Source organism: Arctopsyche grandis, chromosome 2 (assembly GCF_051622035.1).
Source record: "Arctopsyche grandis isolate Sample6627 chromosome 2, ASM5162203v2, whole genome shotgun sequence".
In the NCBI taxonomy this organism is placed as follows: Eukaryota; Metazoa; Arthropoda; class Insecta; order Trichoptera; family Hydropsychidae; genus Arctopsyche; species Arctopsyche grandis.
The window spans coordinates 893,837-921,297 of record NC_135356.1 but is presented as its reverse complement, the minus strand read 5'-3'; the positions used below and the strand labels follow the sequence as shown (position 1 = coordinate 921,297).

The following is a 27,461-nucleotide window of genomic DNA, read 5'->3' as shown; positions in this document are numbered from 1 at the left end:
AAATAAATTTATGTACAATAATAGAATATTGTACATAAATCAATGCAAGCATATAGCAAGTTCCAGATAAAGATTGAAGACACTATAAATTAACGTTTTGAATTTGAATTCAGAAGTTGTTTTAATCGAACTACATAATATGCAAAAAATAACAAATAAAATTGTGAAATATTACTTTATGAAGCGTTGATGGCTGCACATGAGAACCACTGGTACATATGCATGTCAAACTAGAATGATCTCCTATTATTAATTTTATTACTATCATCAAAACGAAAGTGAATAATAAAAACCTTGTAAATAGATAATAATCGTTAGATTAATAACTATTATATACATACATACATACATATATGTAGAATAAATTTATTGTGAGTATATTTTATGATAAATAAAAATCTATTAAAAATTCAAAGAAAATAACTTTTTGATACAACCAACAGTCATAATTATTATTGCATTATTTAAAAAAGTATGAGGCCCTAGATAACTACCAATGAGGATTCCGAGTTTTGTAAAGGTGTGTTTAGACTCTCTAATATGTACATATATCTTGCAACAATATAAAATAAACAAAAGAAGTCTATTAATTATGTATTTCTCAAAAACTAGTTCGATCTTCATCGTTCTTAAAATGTCATGCTCACAATCTAAATACCATGCCACAATCTAAATACCAAGCCACAATCTAAAATACTCAGCAGCTAGGGATTTCCAACGAGAAATTCTACTATAATTATAAATTCAGCAATTCCGGTGTAAACCAGTCTTTATAAACATTGACACGGATTACACGACCCATATTCAATGCATTTTTTTCAATGCTACCTGGAAAGGCTTATCGGGTAGTATTCTTGTTTATTTTTTACATACTCAAAAAACAACGACTATCGGTGTATTCCAGGCTCATGGGATTGTTGGCAAAACGCCGATTGGCGTTGGTCAGTATTCAAAAGGTTAAAGCAGGCTGAAAAATCGAGCAAGTGTTCATAACGAACCCCAGATATCTGAAAGAAAAAAACAGTCCAGTAGAGATCGATTTTTGGGAGGGAAAGTAGGATTTAATTGAGTCGAAACTACCAATCTTTCAACTGCTGGTAAAAGACTAAGCCACCGGTAACAACTCGGTGCTCATAGTAGTAAAATATAATAATATTTCCGTACATTCAATTTCAGCCCATTAATTTTTAATGCGGTTGAACTAAACCAAATTAACCAGCAGCTTGGACTAGTGGTTAGGATATATGCAACAAATTGGCAACCTTTACCCATTTCTCGCGATTTTCACTGATTCGTATAAAAATCCTGCAAATTTGTCCATAAGTGTCTCGTAAATTTCGAGTTTCTAAGTATCTCGAAATTTGACGATTTATATAAAAAAAAAATGCTCCGAAAATGTAAGTTTATCAAAAATTTGTCAAAATTTATCCATAGGTGTCTCTATGATGCTTTGTTGAAATTATTCTAAAAATTGTATACCGATGTTTTTAATTAATTGGCCAGGAAGGCGCATTGGGATTTAACTTAAAAATGTATGATACATATGTGGTAGCCAACCTTTTGGAGGACATAGCACTCAAAGAAGATGAGTTTTAGCACTATTTGTTCAACTCAACTCGATTTGTTCGAAGAAATATATACAATATATACAAAATTGTTAGTTTCTAAAAGCTTTATTATTGTAAACTCCTCAAAAGAGGTGCCGAGCAGAGAGTCGAGTTTGTAACCAATAGCAACGGCAGTGACAACTCAGACAACACACAAGCTCGCTTCGTACAATATCATCAGGCTCAAAATAATAAAAATGCGTACAGTTCCCAAGTGGATTAACAAGATTCACGAGGCGGAAAAGACTGAATACTCTTGGTAATACTCACAATGCTCATATCTTGATTAATAAGCTTTGTACTAATTATTTAAAATGGCAGGCTAGCCTTGGAGTGTATGACGAAATGTCAAAAATGTCAACATACTCCATATCGATCGAAAGTACAGCCTAGTTTTAATACTTGTATTGATTGCATATACATAAATAGTATGCACCTTTATTTATTGTTTTCAGCGTGCAGAGTCTGTGCTATAGTCCCGATGGTACCCAGATGATAGTGGCGGCTAGTGAGCGGGTCATGGTATACGATCCTCAAGACGGCTCCTTGATCAGGCTGCTGAGAGGCCACAAGGACACTGTGTACTGCGTAGCTTATGCTAAGGACGGTCGAAAGTTTGCATCGGGGGGCGCCGACAAGATAGTCATAATCTGGACGTCGAAACTTGAAGGAGTGCTTAAATATTCGTACGTATTTGTGTACATGATTTGAGTAGTGCGAATCAAATGACATAATATGTTATCTTTTCAGACACAACGAACCGCTGCAGTGTTTGGCCTACAATCCAATAACTCACCAGTTGACCTCGTGTGCCGTCTCCGACATTGCGTTTTGGTCTAATGAAGTTAAGGCTGTACAGAAACACCGTGTCAACGGGTCCGGGAGAATCACATGTTGCTCGTGGTCGTTGGACGGGCAATTGTTGGCCGTAGGCTTGTCTAACGGCTTTGTTTCAATAAGGGATAAGGTATATATGTACACAAGATATGTATGTCTACAAGATACGGTTAATCAGGGCACCATTTTAAAGATTGAAATAAATTGATAAAATTGACTGAATGTAAAAATGATAATTCTTTACAATTGTACTACAATTAACTGTATGTATTTCAATTTGAGCTGTTTGGAATTTTAACGTGTGATTTTGAATTGAATTCATATGTAATTTGTAATTAAAACTAAAACTTTTTGTCTGTTGTATTGTAAAAAATGTGATGCTATTTTGAAAAGTTGCCAATAATGCCTAAAAAGAATATGAAAATAGGAAGAAAACTGCATTAATGATCAAATTTGACCAAACTGTGAACTTATCTCAATTTCGCTTTGAGGTTACGGTAATATTGCTTTAATTTTATAAGTTATGTACATATGTAAGTGGCCAGTAGTTATATAATATTTGAAATTCAGTAAAAACACAGCGAATGCTTTACTTATTTTATTACATACATATGTGCCATGACAGGAATTACCCCAAAGTGACACATATGGTTTGCTACGATTGTACTTTAAATACAATATATAAGCATTTTATACAATGCGAATTCATATAAACATCCACAGTGACATCTATGGAGAAATTTTTGCAGCATTTTATAATCAAATTGTCGAATTTTAAGACGCTGAATAACTTGAGATTAGCAAGAGAGATAGGAAAGGAGATGCTAATTTTACATGAACCGTTTCAATGAAAATCAGAAAAATTGGCAAACTCTGATAAGAAACGATGGACCTCAAGTCACACACCAAGGTCTGGCCAGCAGCGGGGCTGTAGTGGGAATCGAAACTGTAACATTATGTATGTATGTATGTATGTAGGTAGCATTTGTAAGATTCGAATATAATTCGAATTTGCGAGAAACTGAGGAAGAAGATAACAACTTATTGCATTCGTCACAACAATTAAGATAGAAAAATTGGAAAATTCTAATAGGAGATGGTCGTTCTGTGTTTTTTTAATAACCGTCGACTTGACCTCTCTACTGGTATGCAATAGCTCTGCTAGTGAGTGCACTATGCTAATAAACTGCTATTTTCGGCTAGAATATTTCTGACAATTAAATAGATTACTATGTTAAATCGGTGGCTAATAATATGTATAACTTGTTGACCAATTTAAGTTATTCAGCTACTCACCAATTATGTAAATACAGACAGTTTGCTTTGATCAGACTTTGCAGTTTGATAGTGATAGGATCGTTGAATGGTTTCCGAGATAATTTAAATATGAACAAGTGTTTGTTTGTGTGTTTCAGAATTGTGAAGAGAGGTTGAAAATTAGTCGAGAGGGTTGTCCCGTGTGGTCGGTGCTTTGGACGGAGAGTGCTCTTCTGGTCGGAGATTGGTCGGAGACGCTTTCGTTTTACAACGCGTCCGGTCAGCAAGTTATGAAGGATCGTCCTATTGGTAATTTGCGTTATGTGTTATAATTGCACTCGTTTCATTACTGTTTGAATAATTTTTGTATGATTACTTGTAATTGAAGCGACACTATTTACATACATACATCTTTAAAAACTCTTCCATACTTCTTTATGCTGATGACACAAAAATTTATAAACCTATTTACACTATAGACGATTGTTATAAACTGCAAAAAGATTTGGATAGATTTGCTATATATTGTTTAAATAGTGACCTTTTTCTAAATCCTGAAAAATGTTCTATTTTGAAAATTTTACCAGAAATAAATCTAATGTCACTTATCATTACCATTTAAACCATTCAATTCTAAATACATCCTATTAAGGATCTTGGTGTTATTTTTAATCATAAACTCGATTACTTTGAACATATTTCCTTCATTACTAATAAAGCATATAAATCTCTTGGATTCCTACTCCGCTCAACTAAACCCATTGATGATCCTCATGTACTTAATTTACTTTATTTTTCCCTTGTAATGTCTCACCTTGAATTTGGCTCAATTATCTTGTTCACCTTTTTATATATCCCATTTTAATTGTATTGAAAAAGTTCAACTAAAATTTATCAAATCCTTACGCTACCGTTTTCCTATCTACGCCCATACTTTTAACAGTCTTTCTATCAGACGACGACTCTCTGATGCTACGTTCCTTTTTATACTCCTAAATGGTTTTCTTGGTTGTCCCGATGTCCGGAGTAAGGTTGATTTCAGGATCCCAGTTAGGTATTCTAGACACTCTTTTCACTTGATACTTTCAGAACCAATTCCCTAAAATATTCCTATCTACAGCGTGTTTATCGTATGTTTAACGGGGAGCTGAATGATGTTGATCTATTCGGTATTTCCTTGCATCAAATCAGGACTGCCATCAGGAGAGTCTTGATTGGTTGATTCATTCTCTATTTCTATTATATACATATGTAATCTTTATCCAATATTACATCACTTCATGTTTAGTTATGTACTGTTCTATTTAGTCATGTTTTAGTTTTATTCATTTGTTTGTCTCTATGTACCATTTTATGTAATTTGTAAAAAAATATAATTGGGCCCAGATGTTATTTTATTTTGTTACATTTATTCTTTATTTTTATGCATTTCTACATTTGTTGTCTGTTGATTTTTTTCAATAAATAAATAAATACAGACATGTATGTATAATGCGAATTAAGCAGCTTTTGCTCGGCGAATTATTTATTGATCGTATTTTTATACTTAATATAAAGCTGAATTTGTATACTTTTTTTCCAACTTTCACCTGCCCGAGCAACGCTGGCTATAATTAACTATTTATTTTAATGTGAATTGATTTGATTTTCAGGTTTGATGCCGGTGTGTTTGAATAGACTGGGCGAGTTGATTTTAGTGTGTGGCGTAAAAGGTTGGATCATCACCACCCTTGAAGGCGTTCCTGTACTGAAAAATTCCCAACAATGGGTCTGGTCCATAGAGCACTGCGACAACACCAACACTATAGTGAGTCCACAGACTAACTTGACAGATTTATTTCAAAAAGTTGGTTGCCCTTAACAATTTGTCATCCGACAGGCTCTGGGATGCTTGGACGGCACACTATGGTGCTATCAAATCGTCTTCAATAAAGTACACGGCTTGTACCACGAGAAGTATGCATACCGGGAGAATTTAACCGACGTCATAATTCACCACCTGACGTCGGGCACCAAAGTCAAAATCAAGTGCCACGACAAGGTGCAGAAGATAGCTATTTATAAACATCGTTTAGCCGTGAGTTTCTATTTTAGCAAGCCTCAACTTCAATATCAGACTTAAATATGTATAGTGTCCTTAGAGCAGTGCTACTCAAACTATGGTCCGCGGCCCATTACCGTCCGTCGGCAAACAAGTAAATAACAAATTAAAACAATAGCTTATGGATAACGTTGCATCATCTCATCCATTTTTGCCATGGAGTGATATATTGGTTAATTTAGAAGATAAAATAATTGAAGAATTAAAAAAGTGTTTTGAAACCACAACTTCACTTGCGTCCTTTTGAATCAAATTGAAAGCACAAATCTTCCCAGATCTTTAATACCGTGCACTGAAAACTCTTTTACCTTTGCGAGACTGATTTCTCAACCATGAGTTTAATTAAGACAAAACATCTTAATAGTGTGAATATTCATGATCCATTATGTGTGGAATTGTCTTCGATAAAACCACGACTGGATAAGTTGTCTAATAACAAACAAGCTCATGTCTCATTAGTTTTTTTTTTTTCATTTTTATCTAAGTACATACATATGTATATGATATATACATATTGTACTTTTGAATCAAATTGAAAGCACAAATCTTCCCAGATCTTTAATACCATGCACTGAAAACTCTTTTACCTTTGCGAGACTGGTTTCTCAACCATGAGTTTAATTAAGACAAAACATCTTAATAGTGTGAATATTCATGATCCATTATGTGTGGAATTGTCTTCGATAAAACCACGACTGGATAAGTTGTCTAATAACAAACAAGCTCATGTCTCATTAGTTTTTTTTTTTTCATTTTTATCTAAGTACATACATATGTATATGATATATACATATTGTACTTTGAAGTGAATAAAATAAATTTTACTACTTATATTTCATACTATTTTTATTTGTTATACGAACAAATTTTCACTCATATACATATATAACCTTTTTATTTAAAAATATGATGTTGGTCCGTGAGAATTACTGAAAAATATATACTGGTCCGCCAACTGAAATAGTTTGAGCAAATAGCACTGCCTTAGAGCACAATGGTGATGTGATATAACATGTACATACATATATGTTACAGTCGGAAGTGTATTTTCAGTTGTAATATATTCCAACTGGCGTTTTAGGTCATTCATATACGAATACAATTCAACTAGTAAATTATATCTCTATGTGCAAGCGCAAATACACTTTCAACAATGTGCGCCAGTTGTAATTAGGGATCCCAAATATTCGAATATCGAATAGTAGTTTTAAGAAGTTCAAGATATTATTAAGATAAAATTTTAAGAGAATCATTATCTGGAACATAAAATAGAACTAAATGTGCTGTAGATTGAAATTAAAAAAAAAAATAAGTTCGTATAAAAAGTATTCGAATATTTAGATTTGGGATCCCTAGTTGTAATATAACAGTTGAGTTTTGACAGCTGTGATGTTATTATTGTATGTAGTCGAAATATATTACAACTGGAAGATACACCTCAATTGTAACATATACACAATACAACGGTTTTTTTTTTAAATGACGTCACGTTTTTTTGTGACAACTACAAATTTCAATCTTTCGATTGATTTTAATATTTAAAACATGTGCTCTAAAGATATGATTTGAGTCATTGTGATTTAAGAAAATTATTATACATACAGGTACAACTGCCCGAGCGTATAGTCATATATGAGCAGAGCGATACTGACGGTATGCTGTATCGCGTCAAGGAGAAGATACCCCAGAAAGCCGAATGTTCGTTGCTGGTGGCGACAAGCAGTGCTCTTCTGCTGTGCCAAGACGCCAAGCTGGTGATGATCGGAGGCAAGAATCTGGCATCGTGGAATGTGCCCGCTTCGATAAGATACGTGAAAGTTACTACGGTTCAAAATAAAGAAGCACTATTGTTGGGACTCGCCAATGGAGAGGTCCGCAATTTACATATCTATTTGTTATATACGTATGTATTTTCAGAGCAATGTGTATAAACTTGTACTAACGTGGGTCAGCGTTATTTTTACCGAAGAAATGCATCGCTTGGCAGTTTTCAATTAACCGGAATGACTCGTAACGGCAATTGAGATCATTTTCTATATCCATATTTAGCACATTGTATCGAATTCTTCATTCGTAACACATAGCAAAAAATGCTTGCAGTACTCGAATCGCAACTTGATCGTTTTTTAACATACAAAAATTGAATTTGATGATTTTTTGTCTTTGGTACATAATATCTGTACATTTGTACGTTTATTGAGAATGTTATTTAATACTTAACAGGTTGACTTAATTGTATCAAATTGTTGATTGAATGGAAGTCCATTATAATATTTTATTGATTTTAAAGTTTTCAACTATTTATCTTGTATTTATAGATATGGAAAGTCGACCTGGATGAAGCTTCCATGGAAGTGTTGGTGACTATTGAATCAGCGATCAGGTGCTTCGACTTGAGCTCTTCTAAATCGATGATAGCAATCGTGGACGAAAGTTGTTGTTGTCATGTTTATATGATAGCTACGCAGCAACTTCTTTTCACCGTAAGTCTCATTGTATATTTATTTATTTATTTTACATAGATACATACATATATACGAGGAAGGCATAACAGGTAGACCCCAATGCGCCTTCCTAGACAATTAATTACAAACATTGCACCATTTTTATTACATAAATCGCTGTATTTCGAGAGGCTGAAGAACACGAAATTAACAATTAATTAATCATAATATTGTACATAAATCAAATTCAGATATTTGTTACATAGTTGGTAGGATGATTTTTGCCAATTTGATGGAGGAACCATTTCAACAATGAAATCAGATAAATTGGCAAACTCTGATAAGAAACGATCGACTTGGAGTCACAAATATCGAAGTCTGACAGTCAGCAGTATTAAAGATTAGCACGGGATCGAACCCGGTAACCTCTCGGTGCTAAACATAAACGCAACCACCGACCATACTGCTGGCTATATGTATATGTAATTGGAGGATTGTAAATAGGTTTTTGAGCTCTTTTTTTCCTATTACGCTGTACATATTAATAATATAATACTATGATTACTAACAAAATTAATTTTAAATTGTAAAATAGAAAATGATCAGTAGATATTAAAATATATATAAGATGTATTGTGAACACAATTTAGTAATAATAAAAAGCATTTAAAAATAAAATGCTCATAATACATCTAATACATAATTTTAATTAAAGACTCTCTAAAGTCGATGACTTAAAGCAGATTGTGTTTAGGTAATCTGTGTGTTATACCTGAAGGGTATAGACATTTTGTTGTACTGGTTAGTTTGTTGTTAATGTCTGTAACAAACGGAATATTATTTAGTTAGTATATATGGGCGTATTATAAATTGTTTTTAGGGATTTATTTTGTATTATTTGAAGTTTGGAAAGGTTAATGTTCGAGGCGTTGTGCACATTTGTATGAATTTTTTTCCAATAATTGTGAGTGATGTTTTGTATAATGAAAGTTTGTTAAACAGGCGGAAAATGCTTCCTCGGTGTCTTGGCATGCGACGTATGAGGATTTGCTGTGTTACTCCGGCGGCGGCATGCTTTCGATCAAGCTGGTACCCTTTCCGGAGTCTTCGCAGCCGGTGATCGGATCAGTTGTCGGATTTCAGAAAGGCCACGTGTTCTGTCTGCAGGCCAATGCCATGCAATCGATAAACGTGCCTCTATCTCATGCGATGCATCAGTACATACAAAATCACATGTTCAAGTATGGACGGTGTCTTTCGTTGTCAGTCGAAATCGTTCGCGTTTTAAATTTGTTCATTTTTTCAGTGAGGCGTACAACATTGCCTGTCTGGGCGTTCCGAATTCCGATTGGGAGAGTTTGGGTTTTGCGGCTTTGGAAGAATTGTCGTTGAGCGTGGCCAAAAAGGCGTTTCAACGGATCGAGAATGTTTTATTTCTCGAATTGGTCGATGTGTTAGAGGTTTGATTGTTGTAATACTTACATATACTTATTGTTATTTTATTTTATTTAGGCCTAACAGGTCAATTACAAAAATAAGTAAGAGACATTGAATATATGTAGAGTTGCCAACAGGTCTTTTTTTAAGAATTGTCTTTTGTAACACAATTCTTTTGTTCTCTATATTTTTTTATATTACACCCGTAATGTCCTCTTTTTCAATTTTGACAATAATTTCACACAGTCCGTACTATGTTATAAGAAACTAAGAAACTTTTGCACCAAATTAGCAGTGTATGGATAAATATAGCAACAGAGGTGATGAAATTGAGAGTGAGAATGAAGATGATTAAATTCAACAATTCATTTTTAAGCGTACTTTTCAAGTTCCTAACTACATATGTATGTATGTTCCGCTTATTATGAAAGTGGAAGTAATATAATATTTCCTTTGAGATATTTGGACTTTTGTGTAAATTTGTTTTAAAAATTATTGTGAAATTATGATTCTTTCATATACATTATGATTCTTAGCCTTATAGATATAATCTTTCCTGTACTGGTGGAATATTACGATTACCTTGTAAAATAATGGCATTTTTGGTACTATTTCACTTTAATAATAACCTGCACAATTATAACTAAACATTTTTTTGTTAAATGTTCTTTTTTTTTGTCCATGACACTTGGCAACCCTAATTGAATACAATTGAAAGCATAATAAAAAGCTCGGTTTTAATTTGTACTATTATTATTCTAGGAAATGTTAAATCAAGGCGATAATGCATCCAAAGCTCTCTCGGTAGCTGAAGTTTATGCATACCGAGGAAAGTTTATCGACGCTGCACGGCTATACCGATCCAACGGCCAATCACACCGAGCCCTCACAATGTACACGGATCTTAGACTGTTCCACAAGGCTCAAGTTTGTCTTTTTCATATCTGTACAGTTGTATATTAAAATTATTAAACAAAAAAATTAAGAAATAATCCACAGATGACGAGTTTGTCAATTATTTTATATATACATACATATATTAATTTTTTTCACTTTTTTCTACATCCTTTTAGACCCTTTTTTTAGAGAATTATTTTATATTTGTAGGAATACATGGATTCGGAAGATGTGTCGGATCTTATAAAAAAGAGAGCTGAATGGGCTCAGCATATAAACGAGCCTCGTGTGGCTGCTGAGATGTTTTTGGCAGCCGGAGACATAAAGAGTGCGGCGAATATTATGGCACAGAACGGTTGGGTCGACATGTGAGTTATTATTTAAACGAATAGTGTGCGGTGAACCTTTAGAGAATACATATTTATGTTTTAGGTTGGTCGAAACGGGTCGTAATCTCGATAAGGGTGCGAGCGATAATTTATATGTGGTGGCTCAGGCTTTGATCTCGATCGGTCACTTGGAGTCGGCGACCGAGCTGTATCAAAAATTGGGAGATCAGCATGCAATGGTCAAGATGGCAGTTAAGATGGAAAATTGGGAGCAAGCGTTTCAATTGGTCAAACAGAATCCGGAATACAAGGAAGAGGTTTATATACCATATGCACAACAAATGGCTAGGGACAATCATTTTATCGAAGCTCATAAAGGTTCGTACATGGTTACATGAATTTATGTACTACTAGACATTTAAATTTGTACCTTGATATTTATTTTTTATTAATTCATACCAGGAAGGCCTAGCAGGTAACCCCAAATGCGCCTTCCTGGCCAGACACATTGTAGGTACACTTGATACAAGTACTATACAAAGTATGTAAATACATATCAATTAACATCCATTTATGGTCAAATTTGTAAATTTGCAGCATTTTATACAATTCAGTGAAATTCGAGATTGCTTAAAACTCGAGATTTTACGAGAAAATTGGTAAGGTTGCCAATTTATTGGAACCGTTTCAATAAAAATCAGATAAATTGGCAAACTCGGATTTGAACCCATGACCACTCTGTTCAAAGCATTATATGCTAACCACTAGTCTATTCTGCTGGTTATATTGAACATAATCGAGAATTTCTAAATGTTCTTCATTTGAGTTGTATTTATTCTATAATAGTTTCTTATTTTGTGTTATCGATGTGATATTTTCAGCATACCACATGGGCGGTCAGACGGAATCAGCCGCTAGAGTTTTGGGAGTTCTTATACAAAATGCCATCGCCGAAGAACGTTTCAACGACGCTGCTTACTTGCATTGGTTGCTTGCATCACAATCCTTAGAAATCTCCCAAACTGTGGACGATATTGAGTGGGTTAATTCGAAAAGCTTTGAAATTATTGTTATCGACAGTTGAAATTAACATTTTTCTTCTATTCAATTACAGTCAACAACAGAATTGGATAGAATCGTATAATGAGAATGAAAAATATGCAACAATTTACTTTACTTTTCATATTGTGCATCAGTCTATACACGAAGTGTTTTCAGTTTGCCAACCGGAAACGTTGTTCAACGCGGCTAAAATTGTTCTTTCGCTCGTCGAAAACAATGTTCATCCGCCGAAAGGCATTTCTTTATTGTATCCTTTTCAATCTTATGTAGAGTTTATTTTTAGCATTATTTCATTTTTGAAAATCATGTAAGATATTGCGCCTTGACGGTTTTCAGTTCGGTATATTTGTGTTTAGCAAAACAAGGCAGATTACTAGGCGCAAACAAACTGGCTCGTCAGATGCTGGACAAAATTCAGAACTTGAAAGTACCATTTAAGATACAGGTGAATAAATTAAAACGGTTTAACCCTTTGAATGCTGAAGTCATTTCTGTTGAAAGCCCGCCACGCTACAAACTTCGCCCACATTTCCAATTAGAATTATTTAGAAATCAGGTATAAAATTGAAGTTAATCCAAACAAACTCTAGATAACTACCGCCGGGGATTTCAAGTTTTGTAAAGGTGTGTTTAGACTCTCTAATATATCTTGCAACAAAATATAATAAACAAAAGAAGTTTATTAGTGAATGTATTTTTCCAAAACTAGTTCGATCTTCTTAATTGTTGTTAAAATTTAATGCTTTTAAAATGAATAAAAATCGATTGCGTGACATGTATTGGGATAATACCGGTATATTAAATACGTGATGCTTCTTCCAATAATCACCTATTCGGTCCAATCTGATTGTTCCCATGTGCAACTAGAGACCAAGGCAAAATCTGAAATACTCATCAATTAGGGATTTCCATCGGGTAATTCTGCTATGGTTATAAATTCAGAAATTCCGGTGTAAATGAGTGTTTATAAACGTAGACAAAGCAATTGCACGGATTACACGACTGATTTTTAATGCTACCGGGAAAGGCTTAACAGGTATTATTCTTGTTTATTTTATGCATGCAAAATGTACAAAGCACATTGGCATTCTTCAGGCCCAAGGACTTGTCGGCAAAACGCTGATCAGCGTTGGTCAGCATTGAAAGGGTTAATAGTGTTTCGCAAACCCAACATAAAAAATATTATATATCAGACAAGTGTTATTTTCAAAAAATCATTTGTTGTCTGCTTCATGAGCTGCTTTTCTTCTACATATGTTGCTCTAGTATTTCTTTTGAACTAAAATGTTTTAAAAGAAAATCTTAGATAATATTGAGCAACAAAAAAATTAACGAAGCGGAGATTATTCAATCTTTACTAGTGTGACCCACAATGATTTTGAGTTAAAGACGGTAAAACTCAAAAATCTGTAAAAATTGCGCATATTTTAAACGCTCATATCTTTTAAACGGGAAGAAAGGAACAAAAATCATCATCATATTCGAATTCAATGGGTTAAACTTAGTAAAGATTGATTGGTCTCCGCTCTGGTGAAGATCCGAAAGATCACAAAATTAGCTTTTGAAAATACTCTTCCTCTAAATATTCATTATTTTTGTTGCTAATTTCTCTACATATGTAGATTGATTTCTTGATACCATCCTTTTCAGAAATCAGTAACCATCTGTGATATTTATTTGATTGCAGGAAAATGTAGAAGTTTTGACATTGCTCTCACGAGCTGGATTGAACGATAGTAACGAGGTTACGCCGTTGTGCTACAGATGTTCACATTGTGGCGGCTCGCTTATACGACATGGTCGAATTTGGTTGCCTTCCTGCGAGTGGGAACCAACTCGGCTGGGTTCGGAGAGCTACTACTCACTCTGTCTTCAGCTGTCATATAATAAACACGTGCATTAACATGCCAGTCGTCTCATTCGTTCATCCTCCATACTGGTGACCCCCGACATCGAGCCACGCAGCCTCGATCAATTTCAACATGCCGCTCATCCCTGCCTCGCCGAGCCAGGCGGGGAAGCTACCCGCCGCGCCCCCATCGCCATCAACACGCGTCGCGGCCCGCGGGTGACAATAAACGAGCAGACACGGCTACCTATCTACCTACCTACCTACCGACGTCCAGCCACAACGTCGATGACAGGTGCTTACAAAAATGGGGGAGCGAATGAGACGACGATCTTGACAGCTGGATGTGGAGTCATGCGCGATCCACTACACATAGAACGGTCATCCAGCACCACAAGACATACACCACCTCAGCACCATCATCATCATCATCATCATCAAGGCCCCGTCCGTCCCCACGAGCGTCGTCACGCCGAGACGGGCGGTAGCGCTACAACACCTCCACGAGCCACAACGACTCACAGTCCAGCTCGGAGTATCATCAACCACATCGATGCCCCTGCCGCCCCCGCCGCCCCACCAACCGACATCAGCCTCGGAAGAGCGGCGCCGCCGCAGCATCGCATCGCGCGACCATCGGACCAGCCACCGTCCTGCTCGCGACGTCACCGCCCTCGAATCTACCGACCATTCAGGGCGGTACACCTATGTACACAGCGGATGACCCACGTCAACAATTTTTTTCTCCCCACGTAATAATTTTTTCTCTTTGTGTAACAATAATTTTTTTCTTTTGGTAAAATTTGTTTCTTTGTAATTTTGGTATCGCTGATGCTGGGGGGGGAGTGATGTGGCGGCTCGCTTATACGACATGGTCGAGTTTGGTTGCCTTCCTGCGAGTGGGAACCAACTCGGCTGGATTCGGAGAGCTACTACTCACTCTGTCTTCAGCTGTCATATAATAAACACGTGCATTAACATGCCAGTCGTCTCATTCGTTCATCCTCCATAACATCATTTCACACCACTTTCAACAGTTTGCAACTACTGCGGACATAATTTGTACCATTCGTTTCTTACATTCGGTTAGTTGATGTTATGTGAAATTTTTCATTTTTTCATTTGGTATAGAAGTGGTTATTAATGTTTTAGAAATATTACCGTTGGTCGCATTCACTATAGAGGACGACATAACCGTGGAGGAGGCTTTACAGTTGATAGAATCTGATGTGTCTTCTCTCGAAGCTCGGCCAAACGACCAAGAAAATTCTCAGATATTGCGAATAGAGAATTTGTCTAATCTCAAAGACGTGTTCTCAAACAAATCGTTTGAAGTAAGTAAATATTTAATAGTATCTCAACGATTAGCATTTCAAATGAAAAGTAAATATAGTACATAATTATAACATATATGTATAAGTGAGGTCAATTAATTCATATTTTCAATGTTTTTTTATAGGATGATAAGAATGGTAAAGTTGTGTGCAACCGAGAAGATTTGAAAATATTACAGCCATTATCTGTGATAGTCATCAATCGTCCAAAACCATTGGAAACGTTATTTTTTCGCAACGTTATGCCCGACTTACACATACAGTATTGCCCTCATTGTTACAAGGTTTATATCAATATTGAATGGGGACTTAAATATGTACGAGTATACCATAAAACAACAACGTCGGTTTGTTTTTGTTTCAGCTATTTTACGTGGATGATTTGGAATCGCAGCTGATTTCTAAAGCACTCTGCTCATTTTGTCGTAGTGAACTGATTGACGGGAATGGCACTGAACCGTTAAAATCCATTATTTCATCTTCGTCATTCTCTCTTGGATGAAAATTTTTGGAATGGAAGAAAGATATACTGTTAATCAAGAAAGCAATGGAAGAGGTCTGCACATAAATATAAAGAAGACGAAATTTATGCTATGTAGTTGACAAAATGCAAACAGACACCGGTGATCTAAACGTTGTATCTAGAGGTGTTAGAAAGAGTTAAAATATTTAAATACCTGAGAACTTGGTTAAATTAAGAGCTTGACCCAGATGAAAACTTAAGAATCCGCATCGAGATGGCTAGAACAGTGTTCATCAACAATAAACAAGCATCACAATCTTCGTACGCGTTTGAGATTCGCAAAGAGTGCTGCTATCTGGATGCAAAACGAGGACTCTGAAGACCAGAATGATCAGCCGTATCGAAGCTTTTGAGATGTGGGTCAACAGGCGTATGCTGAAGATCCCATGGACCAAAAAAGTCACAAATGAAGCTGTCCTCAGCATGATACGGAGAGGCAGGAAACTTGTTTCTGTCATCAAGTGGAGACAGATGGAGTACCTCGGACGCATGATACAGGGTTCAAAATACGAATTTTTCCGTTTGATTATCATGGGAAAAATAGAAGGTAGAAAATGGATTGGAAGGAAGAAGTTGTCGTGGACTGATATGAGCGCTGAAGAGCTGTTCCGAACCGTTGAATCGAAGAAGAAGTCACCACTAACAGTAATTTTTTTCTTCAATAGATTTTCAACATCTCATTCATATTTTTATATTTTTCCATGTTTTTAAAAGAAAAAAAAATAGACTAAGTGGTATTTGTATTATATTTACATTTATTAAAATATATAATAAAAAATTGAGTGGCACATTTTTGGAAAATTTGTAATTATTCCATGTAATTATTGTGTGTTGAATTACATTATAAATTTATTTTCATAAAGTTGTTTTATTTAAAATTTTTGTGATATCCATCTACACCAGCGGTTTCCAAACTGGGAGGCGCCAAAACTTTTTAATAAAAAAATAATTTTCATACCATAATATCTACAAATAAATAAAACTTCATATCGTAGCTTAACAGTAAAAATTCAATGCATGAATGTTTATTTTCATTTTTATATACACATTTAATTAGCAACCTTTCTCGAAGAAAACCTCTCGATAATTAAATTGTTAAACTTGCCTATTTGGTTGAAATTTTTGGAAAATTGAGGTGTTTAAATAAATCAATGCAGGGATCACAAATACATCCACTTGTTCAAAAAGACAAAGTAAAAGCTTTCATTAAAAAGTTGAAGTTATGGAAATCAAATTTACAAAAGAATGATTTGGATATGTTTTCACTTTCCAAAGATTTCTGGGCCACAGCCAATATTGAAACAAGTAAAAATCTTTTTACTTACCACTTGGATGGTTTAGTGCTGCATTTTTCCAATTATTTCAAAGACCTTGATTTCTCAAAGTTTTTGTGTATACAGAATCCATTTAACTACAATGAAGAAGGCGAATTCGAACTGACAACTATCGAAAAAGAAAAATTGATAGAATTATCATGCGATAGCTCACTAAAACAAAAGTTTCAAAATGAAACCATAATTAAATTTTGGATGAATCTTAGTGGAGAGTATGAATCTTTGTATTGCAAAGCAATGCAAGTGTTTCTACCGAAAAGGAGTTACGAGTGGCACTCTCCATATTGCCCCCAAGATTTGATAAACTTTGTGCCAAAAAACAACAACATCATTCGCATTTAATTTTGATGTGATAGATGTAGTTTAATTAGTAATTTAATATAATAATAAATATACGTGTTCGTATAAATTTATGTTATAGCAAAACCTTTTTATTATTCTGTCTATTGTAGTGTTCAGTATTTTTTTTTAAATAAAGGTTTATTATTTAAAACGTGTCTATATTATAATATATATTAAAAAATAAAAGGTAGGGAGGCGCGGAAAAAATTTTTTTTTTAGGGAGGCGTAGTAGCATAAAGCTTGGAAGCCGCTGATCTACACGGAAATTCTAAAATCATATAGGTATTATTTTATGATGACTGACATCTCTTGAATTTTACAAAAATATTTATAAATCAAGATTTAAATTTGACAATTTGAATATGTATTTTTTTTAAAAGCTGTTTGATAAGTCTATTGAAACAATTGTAAATATAATAATTTGCTTAAATTAATAGCGAAATTAAAAAAAATATATCCAAAATCGTAGCTTTTTTATTAATTATAGATGGCACTATATTTATTTTACACATTGAAGCAAAACAAATGTTAGCATCGTCTAAAGTAGGTATGTATTATATTTCCAAACCATTTAGGACGAAGACCACATTCATTATTACACACAGATCAATATCTCGTGTACTTCCGCACATGCCAATATCGATGGATGAGAAAATTATTTTGTACACTTCGAAGGTAAAACCATGGTCTTTTTTACTCGTGTGTGAATAAAACTGTTTACAACATACATAAGTTCCTAAATCAGTAGTGATTGGTGGGAATAGTCGGCATTTGAAGTACATAAAATACATTATCATTACGCTTGAATTGGTTGTTAGTATTTTCTGCCGTGTAGACATTGTTTGATTTTGCAGCTGCGACTGGCAGCTGCAAAATCGCTATTAATCTATTTCGCTATTAATTTCAACACACGAACCTTCATCAGTCATTTAAAGGTACATAAACTATCAAATGAAACGTTTCTGTATATAAAATAAATGAAAATTGATTGAGCATACTTATACTATTATATTTAGATAATGATCGATTAAATTATTTTTATTTTTTTTGGTATTTTTAGTGAAGCATGTCACAAAAGAAAACATGGAAAATTTGGGATAATTTCACACTGCTGCCAGTAGCGGGATCTTAATCAAAAACAAACTGCATAAAGCAAACTGCAACGTGTGCAAATCAGAAAAAACTGTTCTTAATTCAAGTATATCTTAAAACACATAATACATATATATCCAAATGAAAAACGAGACAGTGACACGTAAATTAATTCTATGGTTGAAAATCCCGTTAAAAAATCGACGAATTTAATTTAACGATTTGACTCTTTGATTTTATCCATCGAAAAAGCCTAGAAGAAATTGTTGAAAAATTGGCCGCTGTAGATGGAATATCCATATGAGCTATAACTATGTAAATCCGAATTCATCAGGGAGTCGATAACATATCGAGGATATAAATTGCCCAAAAATGAAAGTGATGTCATGAAATTAGTGCAGAAACATTATGAAGTCGTAAAATCGGAAATTATTTCCGAATTGTTGGAAAAAATCTCAAATAATCAACGGTTTAATTTGACTATAGATCAGGCCTGGGCAAACTAATTTGGTGCGGCCCGCGAGCAAAATTAAAAAAAAGCTTAATTTTTCTGATCTAAAAAAATTTTGTTGATTTGTTAAATGGTTTATCGTTTCTGACATAAGATAGAATTCAAATTTGGGTCAAACTAGACGGCAAACTAGAATACAAACTTTAATAAGCAATTATCATACATACATATTAGAATCGATCACATGGTACTCGATAGCTCTCGACGAAAGTAATGACCGAAAAGATACAGCACAGTTATTAATTTTCATACGCGGATGAAACTCTAAATTTGAAATTATTGAAGAGCTTTTATCATTGGAATCACTTAAAAATCAAACAACAGGAGCTGATATTTTTGAAAAAGTTGTTAATTGCTTAAAAAAAATAACAACTGACAGAACACCAAGTTTGACGGTTAAAAATATTGGATAAAGAAAATCCTGGATAAATTTTCGAAAATTGTCCTGATTAAAATTTAATTATAATTCATTATATCATACATCAACAAGTATTGTGCCAAAATGTGTTAAAAGTTGAACATGTGACATCTTGTATTATTAAACTTGCCAATTTAATACGATCGAGTGGCTTGAAACACAGACAATTCATTGCTATCCTTCAAGTTATTGAATCTGAGTTCACAGATATTATTGATCATAATCATATTCGATGGCTTAGCCTAGGAAAAATACTTCGGCGATTATGGGATACAAAATAAGAAATCGTTCTATTTTTAGAAATGAAAAATAGTATCGACTTCCCCGAATTAACTGATAATGTGACTGGCTGTGTGATTTTGCATTTACTTTGGACATCGTGACACATTTAAATACTTTCATCACAGTGTTCCAAGAGGAAATTTTATATGTTCACGATATGGTGAAAAGTTTGAAAGCATTTAAATTAAAACTACGACTGTTTCTTCACCATTTTTTGATTAAACGGGTAGACCACCTTTCAACCGTGAAATTGCTGAAGGTAACAGAAAATAAATTTGAAGAATATGCTGAAATTATCGACGATTTAAGTGGCGAGACGGAGCTATAAATTAAGATTATATATTATATTTACAGTGCGATGATGATTTAAGGGAATTACACCGTCATGAAGAAATTTGCATATTGTACAACGCCCTTAATACGGAAAAATTCGACAAACTTAGAGATTTTGCTCAAAAAATGTTGGTGGTTTTTTGATCAACCTAAATATGTAAAAAAACATATCAATTAAAAATTCTTTACAATCAAGCATCACAGATGAAAATTTACAAGCATTTTTAAGAATTTCAACCACAAAACTTTCTCCTGAAATTAAAAAAACTGTTAAAAATCTGAAACAGTTTCATTCGTCAAATTAAATTGTTGTTTTGTATGAAATTTAAAAAAAAATTATGTTTTAATTTCTTTCACGATAATAAATAATGTATATCTAAAAATAGTATTTTACTTGCGGCCTGCCGCTCATTTTTAATTTCTAAAGTGGCCCTTCATCCGAAAAGCTTGCCCAGACCTGCTCTAGATGAATGGACCAGTATCAGAACAAAAAAAAAATATATATGGCCTAACTCTGAAAAGGGAGACAGATGTTGTCTCAAGGTTACACTAGCGTATAAATTAGGGGGCTGGGTTTCATTTTACCTGATATTCTCAAAGTTATAATTTTATTATATCTCAAAGTATTATGCATATTATGACGATTACAACTTTTACAATTTTTTGAATCGTTATACCTCAGAAACGGTGGCTCTTGAGAACCACTGATCTAGTCACATATCTGCATATGTGACTAGATCAGTGGTTCTCATGTGCAGCCACCAACGCTATATAGAGTAATATTTCACTATTTTATTTGTTAAATTATTTATAAATTTTTGACATGTATTACATACATAGTTCGAATTATAAACAACTACAAAAAAATAAATTTATGTACAATAATAGAATATTGTACATACATATGTATATCAATGCAAGCATATAGCAAGTTCCAGATATAGATTGAAGACACTATAATTTTACGTTTTAAATTTGAATTCAGAAGTTGTTTTAATCGAACTACATAAAATGCAAAAAATTAACAAATAAAATTGTGAAATATTACTTTATGAAACATGAGAACGACTGGTACATATGCGTGTCAAACTAGAATGATCTCCTATTATTAATTTTATTACTATCATCAAAACGAAAGCGAATAATAAAAAGCTTGTAAATAGATAATAATCGTTAGATTAATAACTATTATATACATACATACATACATATATGTAGAATAAATTTATTGTAAGTATATTTTATGATAAATAAAAATCTATTAAAAATTCAAAGAAAATAACTTTTTGATACAACCGTCAGTCATAATTATTATTGCATTATTTAAAAAAGTACGAGACCCTAGATAACTACCAATGAGGATTTCGAGTTTTGTAAAGGTGTGTTTAGACTCTCTAATATGTACATATATCTTGCAACAATATAAAATAAACAAATTCTAAGTCTATTAATTTTATGTATTTCTCAAAAACTAGTTCGATCTTCATCGTTCTTAAAATGTCATGCTCACAATCTAAATACCATGCCACAATCTAAATACCATGCCACAATCTAAAATACTCAGCAGCTAGGGATTTCCAACGAGAAATTCTACTATAATTATAAATTCAGCAATTCCGGTGTAAGCCAGTCTTTATAAACATTGACACGGATTACACGACCCATATTCAATGCATTTTTTTTCAATGCTACCTGGAAATTTTTTTTACCTGCATTGCAATTTTGCATTTTGTCTAGATTTCATGCAAGTCAAACCAAAACAGATCATCATATGCTACATATCCTGTCTTCACAATCCTTACCATGCAAATACTACACAATCATTTTTATATGGTGGTACAATTTAGCATTATGTACTACCAAGTGGTACGCGAGTCAAAAAAGGTTGGGAAACGCTGTTGCGCCAGTGCGCTCAGTGAGCGCTCAGGCTCGCTCAGTTGTAGGCGACACTTCGCCGAGGTGACATCTTATTACCGACCGCATTCTGACACCTGAGATCTCCTGCAGCCAGCTTCCTGGGAGACAATGGAACTCACCAGTGATGGTCAACACACTTAGGTATTTATCCTTACCATTGCAAAAAAATATACTGTCGCCATTTTGGTTATGCATTTTGTTTCCATAGTTTTTGCGATTACTGTTAAGATTGTAAAGCGGTGTCTACGCTCACGCCAAAATGTGAGTGTGTGTATTTTTGTCGGGAACTCTGCGCGAAAAAGATGTCACCACACTAATTGCTTTGCGGCGCGAGTGTAGAGTCCGCTTATCATATGACGAATTCACAATAACGGGCGCTGTATAATATTGTATGTCTGTACATCGGTTTCAATTTGATTCGGCCATTTTTTATTGCGCAGTTTGCACTTTCTTTGTTTGCATTTTTTACAGGTATTCCTCGACTTTTATTTTTGGATTCAGTGTGACAGCATGCTATACACCTATTCACATACACTACGAAAGCGCATTTGTTCGCGACAACTCTCAGTAGCAGACCTATACTAACCGTGACCTTCAGGTGACACCGCCCATTAAATCGATTACTTGCCTGTAGGGGAGAAAAGTCTATGTTGACATGCGCATCTGAGCTCATGGCAACAAGGGGCGGTGAGAGGGGAGGGGGGGGGGGGAAAGCCGGGGTTGCTTCAATCGATACAGTGTCTGGGTAAATTTTCAGGACCACCCCATGGCGCAGGTCAGATCCAGACGAGCCTTCAGCGAGAGAACATCTTTGTGGAAGATAATGGAGCTCAACAGTGATGGGGCCGCACACATACAGGTATTTACGACTGCAACTGCGAAATCAAAAATATTTTTTCCTGTCGCCATTTTGGTTGTGCGTTTTGTTAACGTCATTTCTGCGTTTCTTTTTGATTGTATCATATTACGCATTCACAATAGCGGGCGTTCTACAATATTCGGTGGCATTTTGTTTCGGCTTTTGGGTGCGTTATGTGGTAAATTCCTATTTTTTACTTTATCTAAGTTTTTAGTTGTATTGTTTTAAATTGGGAATTTTGGGTTTCTTTTGCAATTTTGTTCATTGCAAGCAACCGCAATTGTATGTAGTTGTAGCTGTACTTTTTTTCCTTTGTGTTATTGGCTGCCTTATTTTGAGGGTACGAATAAGCATATGTATATACATACATATGTATGTACGTTTACACCAGTGGTGTGCCGCAGAAATCTGAAGCCATTTAAACGGGACATTTTGAACATTTTTTTATGAAATTTTATTTTTCATATCGTCAAAAATAATCTAAAAATATTAGTTTAAATTAAATTTTTAACAAAAATTACACCACAATGAACATGGTTCAGGGTCGATATCAGAAAAAAGGTAACAGTACTTTGCTTTAAAAATCGCTCATATTTTCCACGTTTTTTCAATTATTTTTTTTAATGAAGGCAAGTAAATGGTGACCCCAAGCGACCACTCGCCCTTCATTCATTGCATGTATGAACAATTTAAGGGTACGAATTTAAGTGTGTAGACACCAGTGGGGCGCGGCGGAAATTTCTGTTCTTGTCACACGGCCTTGTCATGCGAACATAATAAAAGAGTCCCCTTGCATTATATATGTATAATATATATGTACTTCTGGGCGTCATAAAATGATTCAATCAGTATATTTTGATTTCTTTCGATGTAGAGAACAAAATGATGGCCGCTTATAATAAATATAAAAAGATGGAGGGCATTATTCTTAAATTGAAAAAAAGAGAACATTTCCATTTAGATACTATTTGGTAAGCGTATAATATTGGTAAAAGCCATTTTTAAGCATTAAGTATTACCGCCATTTTGAATTGGTTGGCTGAGCGCGCCATTTGGTGCATCATTTGATTGTCTTTTTTGAGATTCAACCAACTGTGAATTTGTCCTGGGAGAAAAAGGGGGGGGGGGGGGGTTGGCAATTAAAGTTTAAAATCTTGAATCTTTCGGAGTCAATAAACAAATAAAAATTGTTATGTAAACTATATTCAATTCACCAAATTTTCTTCAATGCAATTTTTGCTTGGGGAAAATATTGTATTTGTACTATGCACATAACCGTTTGCGTTTTCGAGAAACATATACATACATATTTAAGTATACATATGTGCAGTTGCACTGACCGGGAAGATTTTATTTCATAAACGTGACACAATCAATATAACGAAAGTTTAAAAATCTTTGAATGCACAATTTGATTTTACCACTGAGCATGGTAAACATTGGTCCCATGCCAACACGTAACATTCTGTTGACAACTTTGCAATTAATAATTTAATTTTTTTTAACCATCGATGATATGTTATCTGTATGCAGTGGTGTCACCCCAATTTTGGAACAACGGGTTTCAAATTTTTTTTTTATGTAATAGTGACTTGAATGAAATTTCTTTTATATATTACCTCAATTTATGATACTTCAAATGATTATTTGTATAAATGCACTAGCTGCTAAATTTGAATTCAATAGTGTTAGTTGATATTTTTACGTTGCTAGTTTAAATTTTTGACACTCTTCAAGTAAGGGCGAAATCATACAGCGGTGAATGTGAGACTTGGGGTTTTTTTTTAGATAGTTCAAAACATATAGAAAAAATATCGCATTTGTGGTATTGTCCTTTGAAAACGATACATTCGACCGTTCGTCGTTGAAATTGTATGGTAGTATTTATCCTTGCTTGATAGTGATCTATAAAAAAACGACCCTTCGGACCGTTTTCGGTAAAATTCGGTCCGAGGGTCGTTCGTCAACGGTGTAAATCTACATATATTTTTTTATCAAACTTCTCTTTGACTGTTACTAGGAAGGATAGTTCCGAGTGCAGACTGCAGACACATTATACAGTTAGTTTTTCTTGTGCATAACGGAAAAAAAGATATTTTCTCTTTAACTGCTACGTACTAAACTGCGACCTTTTTATATATATATATATATATATATATATATATATATATATATATATATATATATATATATATATATATATATATATATATATATATATATATATATATATATATATATATATATATATATATATATATATAAAGTATTTATCAGTATTTTCGGAAGAATATTTAAGTTCTTGAAAACATTGGCTCAGCTTCTCTTGATTTTTATACCATCTTAAATACAATACTTAGAGTGACGTGTAGAAGGAAGTGTAGAAAGGAAGAAAGTGTAAGAGGTGTAGAAAGAAAGACAAAAGGTGCAGAAGAAATGAGGAAAAGTGAGGAGCATGTCGAGAGCGCGGCGCGCACACGAACTTAACAAGAAATGTGTATAGCACTGTTGGGAGTGCAGTACAGACCAAGCTTCTAGCTGCCCTCGCGCCCCCCCCCTTCGCCCACTTGAGCAATTCCATCAATAACCGTACTGCACAAAATCATAAACGATGCCTCACTTTCTGATATTAGTACCGCGATATATGATCATTATTGGATGTATCGGTGTGCGGGCGAGCTTAATACACGCTTAAATATTATTGATATTTTCATATAATATACATACATTTATGTATATAATAATATAATTTTTTTCTCAATTTCCTTGGGGGTGCTGCAGTACCGCAGTGCGTATGGACGAGCCGCCACTGATTATAAGTAACTTTTTAGGGAATTCTTGAGATTCAAATATTCCAACAAAATGAGTTTCTCGAATTTCGAGATTTAAATATTTACATATTCCGAATAAATGATATTCTGGAATCTTGAGAATCAAATAAAGTCGAGAAATTAGAAGCTCTAGTCTCAATTCGTCAATATATTATATGTATATATGTATAATATGTATGACAGTTTGGCTTGCCTATATATTTCATAAAATTCTCGGATTTTTTCGGAATTTTTTTATAATTTAAGTACAGATAATCACAAATTACAAATATTAGTTGCGAGCGTGTCGCGATTTGAATGGGAGTTTCAGGAAAAAGTGGCAACTTTGAATTCTTATTCGCTGTGAAGAAACCAAAATTAATTTCTAGCCTTAGCCTTAAATACGAAGGAGCGCGCACCGGTGGGCTTATGATAAACAATCTAATTTCACTGCAATAGTTGACTATTGGGCGATCATTTTAAATTTATTAATCGCCGAATTTGTTTGCGTCTGATTTTGAGCCTACTCTGGTTCATATGACTTTGTTTAACTATCAATACAAGTAATATTTTCCGGCTCTTGTAATATTTTCCGAAAGCAACTCTCACTGTTTTTTTTTCTTGCATTTTTTAGAACTTTGGAGTGGATGAGCGCTGCAACCGAGTCCTGCAAATGAGCCTCGACCTTGCACTCAGTTGAATAAAGTAAGTTCTACATTCAGCATAAAATTAAAATGAACTTTAAGGGGTTATTCTAGTCTAGAGGCATGAATTGTAGGTATTTTATTTATAAATGTTTGAAGAGTACATAAAAAAAAATTCAAAATTCAAAAAGTTACAGGCTGATGAAGTGGCGCGTCAAAAGGGCGCGTCAAAAGGGCGCGTCAAAAAAATGGCGCGCCCTGGTTTACACGATTCCAACCCTCATAGTTATCTGATATAAAAAAAAATTAATTCTTAATCCAAACAAATGCTACAATCGAAATAATTTTTTTTCGCAAAATAATGGCTGTTTGAAATGAAAAGACCATTTTTTACCAGTTTTTTTGACTTTTCTGAATTTTTTAAAAATAGTAAAAATTTAAATTGAGTTATGGTTCTAGTTCGTGCGATAGAGTAATGTATAGAGAAGGCTCACACCAAATTTCAAGTAAAACTTGAGATACCATGTCAACCGTCTCGAAAAAAGAACTTTCGAAAAAAACGCGTTTAAAGTTTCGGGTAAGGTTACGCGCCGGTTAGATGCCACGTCACTGAAGCAGCGATATCTCCGAAAATAATTTGGATTTTAAAAATCCGCTTAAACATGTTCTTAAAGGTTTAAGCTCTGAAAATATGAAAGAAAAAAAAATCGATTTTTTCAAATTTCTAAACTAGAATACCCCCTTAAAAAAACTAAGACTGACTATAAATATATGTATTACATGTATACTTGTTTTTTTTTTATATACAGTATCCGAGTCAATCAATAACAGTAAATATTTTTTTAAATATGGAAAGCAGCTTGTCGTGTTTAGAAGAATTAAGACTCTTCGCATCTTCAAAAAAGCAGATCAAATGTTGCATAATACAAAACGAGCGCATTTAAAAGGTAGTCAAGATTTCTCGTCATTTCTTTAATCGTGATTTTTCGAATGCCTCATTGTTATCGGATGATTTCTACATGTGTGCGAGTCGATTCAATTTTGTCAACCAGAAATTTAGCTAAAATGTCTCATAACACTACATATGTGTGTACCGGTTCGGTGATTACTGGTCACAAAGTCACTAAAATCTCTAAAACGGAACATCTGGCAGCCGAAAAGTCCATCATACTAACGATAACTATCATACTAACGAGAACTTGAGTGCCAAATATTGTGTATTCGCGATTTTAATGGCAAAAA

At 34.1% G+C, this 27,461-nt stretch overlaps 1 protein-coding gene across 1 annotated transcript; it reads left to right on the top strand.

Annotated features, from left to right (window-relative positions):
* The first annotated feature begins 1,757 nt into the window (after positions 1–1,757).
* Positions 1,758–15,656, top strand: LOC143922802 (intraflagellar transport protein 122 homolog). Its single transcript, XM_077446131.1, has 23 exons — positions 1,758–1,866; positions 2,063–2,293; positions 2,358–2,574; positions 3,860–4,010; positions 5,354–5,508; positions 5,581–5,778; positions 5,921–5,974; positions 7,407–7,673; positions 8,121–8,285; positions 9,151–9,159; positions 9,249–9,508; positions 9,553–9,706; positions 10,446–10,610; positions 10,791–10,948; positions 11,013–11,287; positions 11,791–11,947; positions 12,024–12,218; positions 12,284–12,416; positions 13,659–13,737; positions 14,858–14,905; positions 14,952–15,154; positions 15,280–15,438; positions 15,519–15,656. The coding sequence occupies exons 1-23, from the start codon at positions 1,805–1,807 to the stop codon at positions 15,654–15,656; spliced, it is 3,633 nt and encodes a 1,210-aa protein (XP_077302257.1). The 5' UTR covers positions 1,758–1,804.
* Positions 15,657–27,461: the final 11,805 nt, after the last annotated feature.

Bases quoted from the DNA above. Each gene is read 5' to 3' on its own strand.
- LOC143922802 (XM_077446131.1), top strand. From the start codon at position 1,805: ATGCGTACAGTTCCCAAGTGGATTAACAAGATTCACGAGGCGGAAAAG. The intron at 4,011-5,353 runs GTAATTTGCGTT...TTTGATTTTCAG, and splicing joins TATGAAGGATCGTCCTATTG to GTTTGATGCCGGTGTGTTTG. The intron at 9,509-9,552 runs GTCAGTCGAAAT...TCATTTTTTCAG, and splicing joins TATGGACGGTGTCTTTCGTT to TGAGGCGTACAACATTGCCT.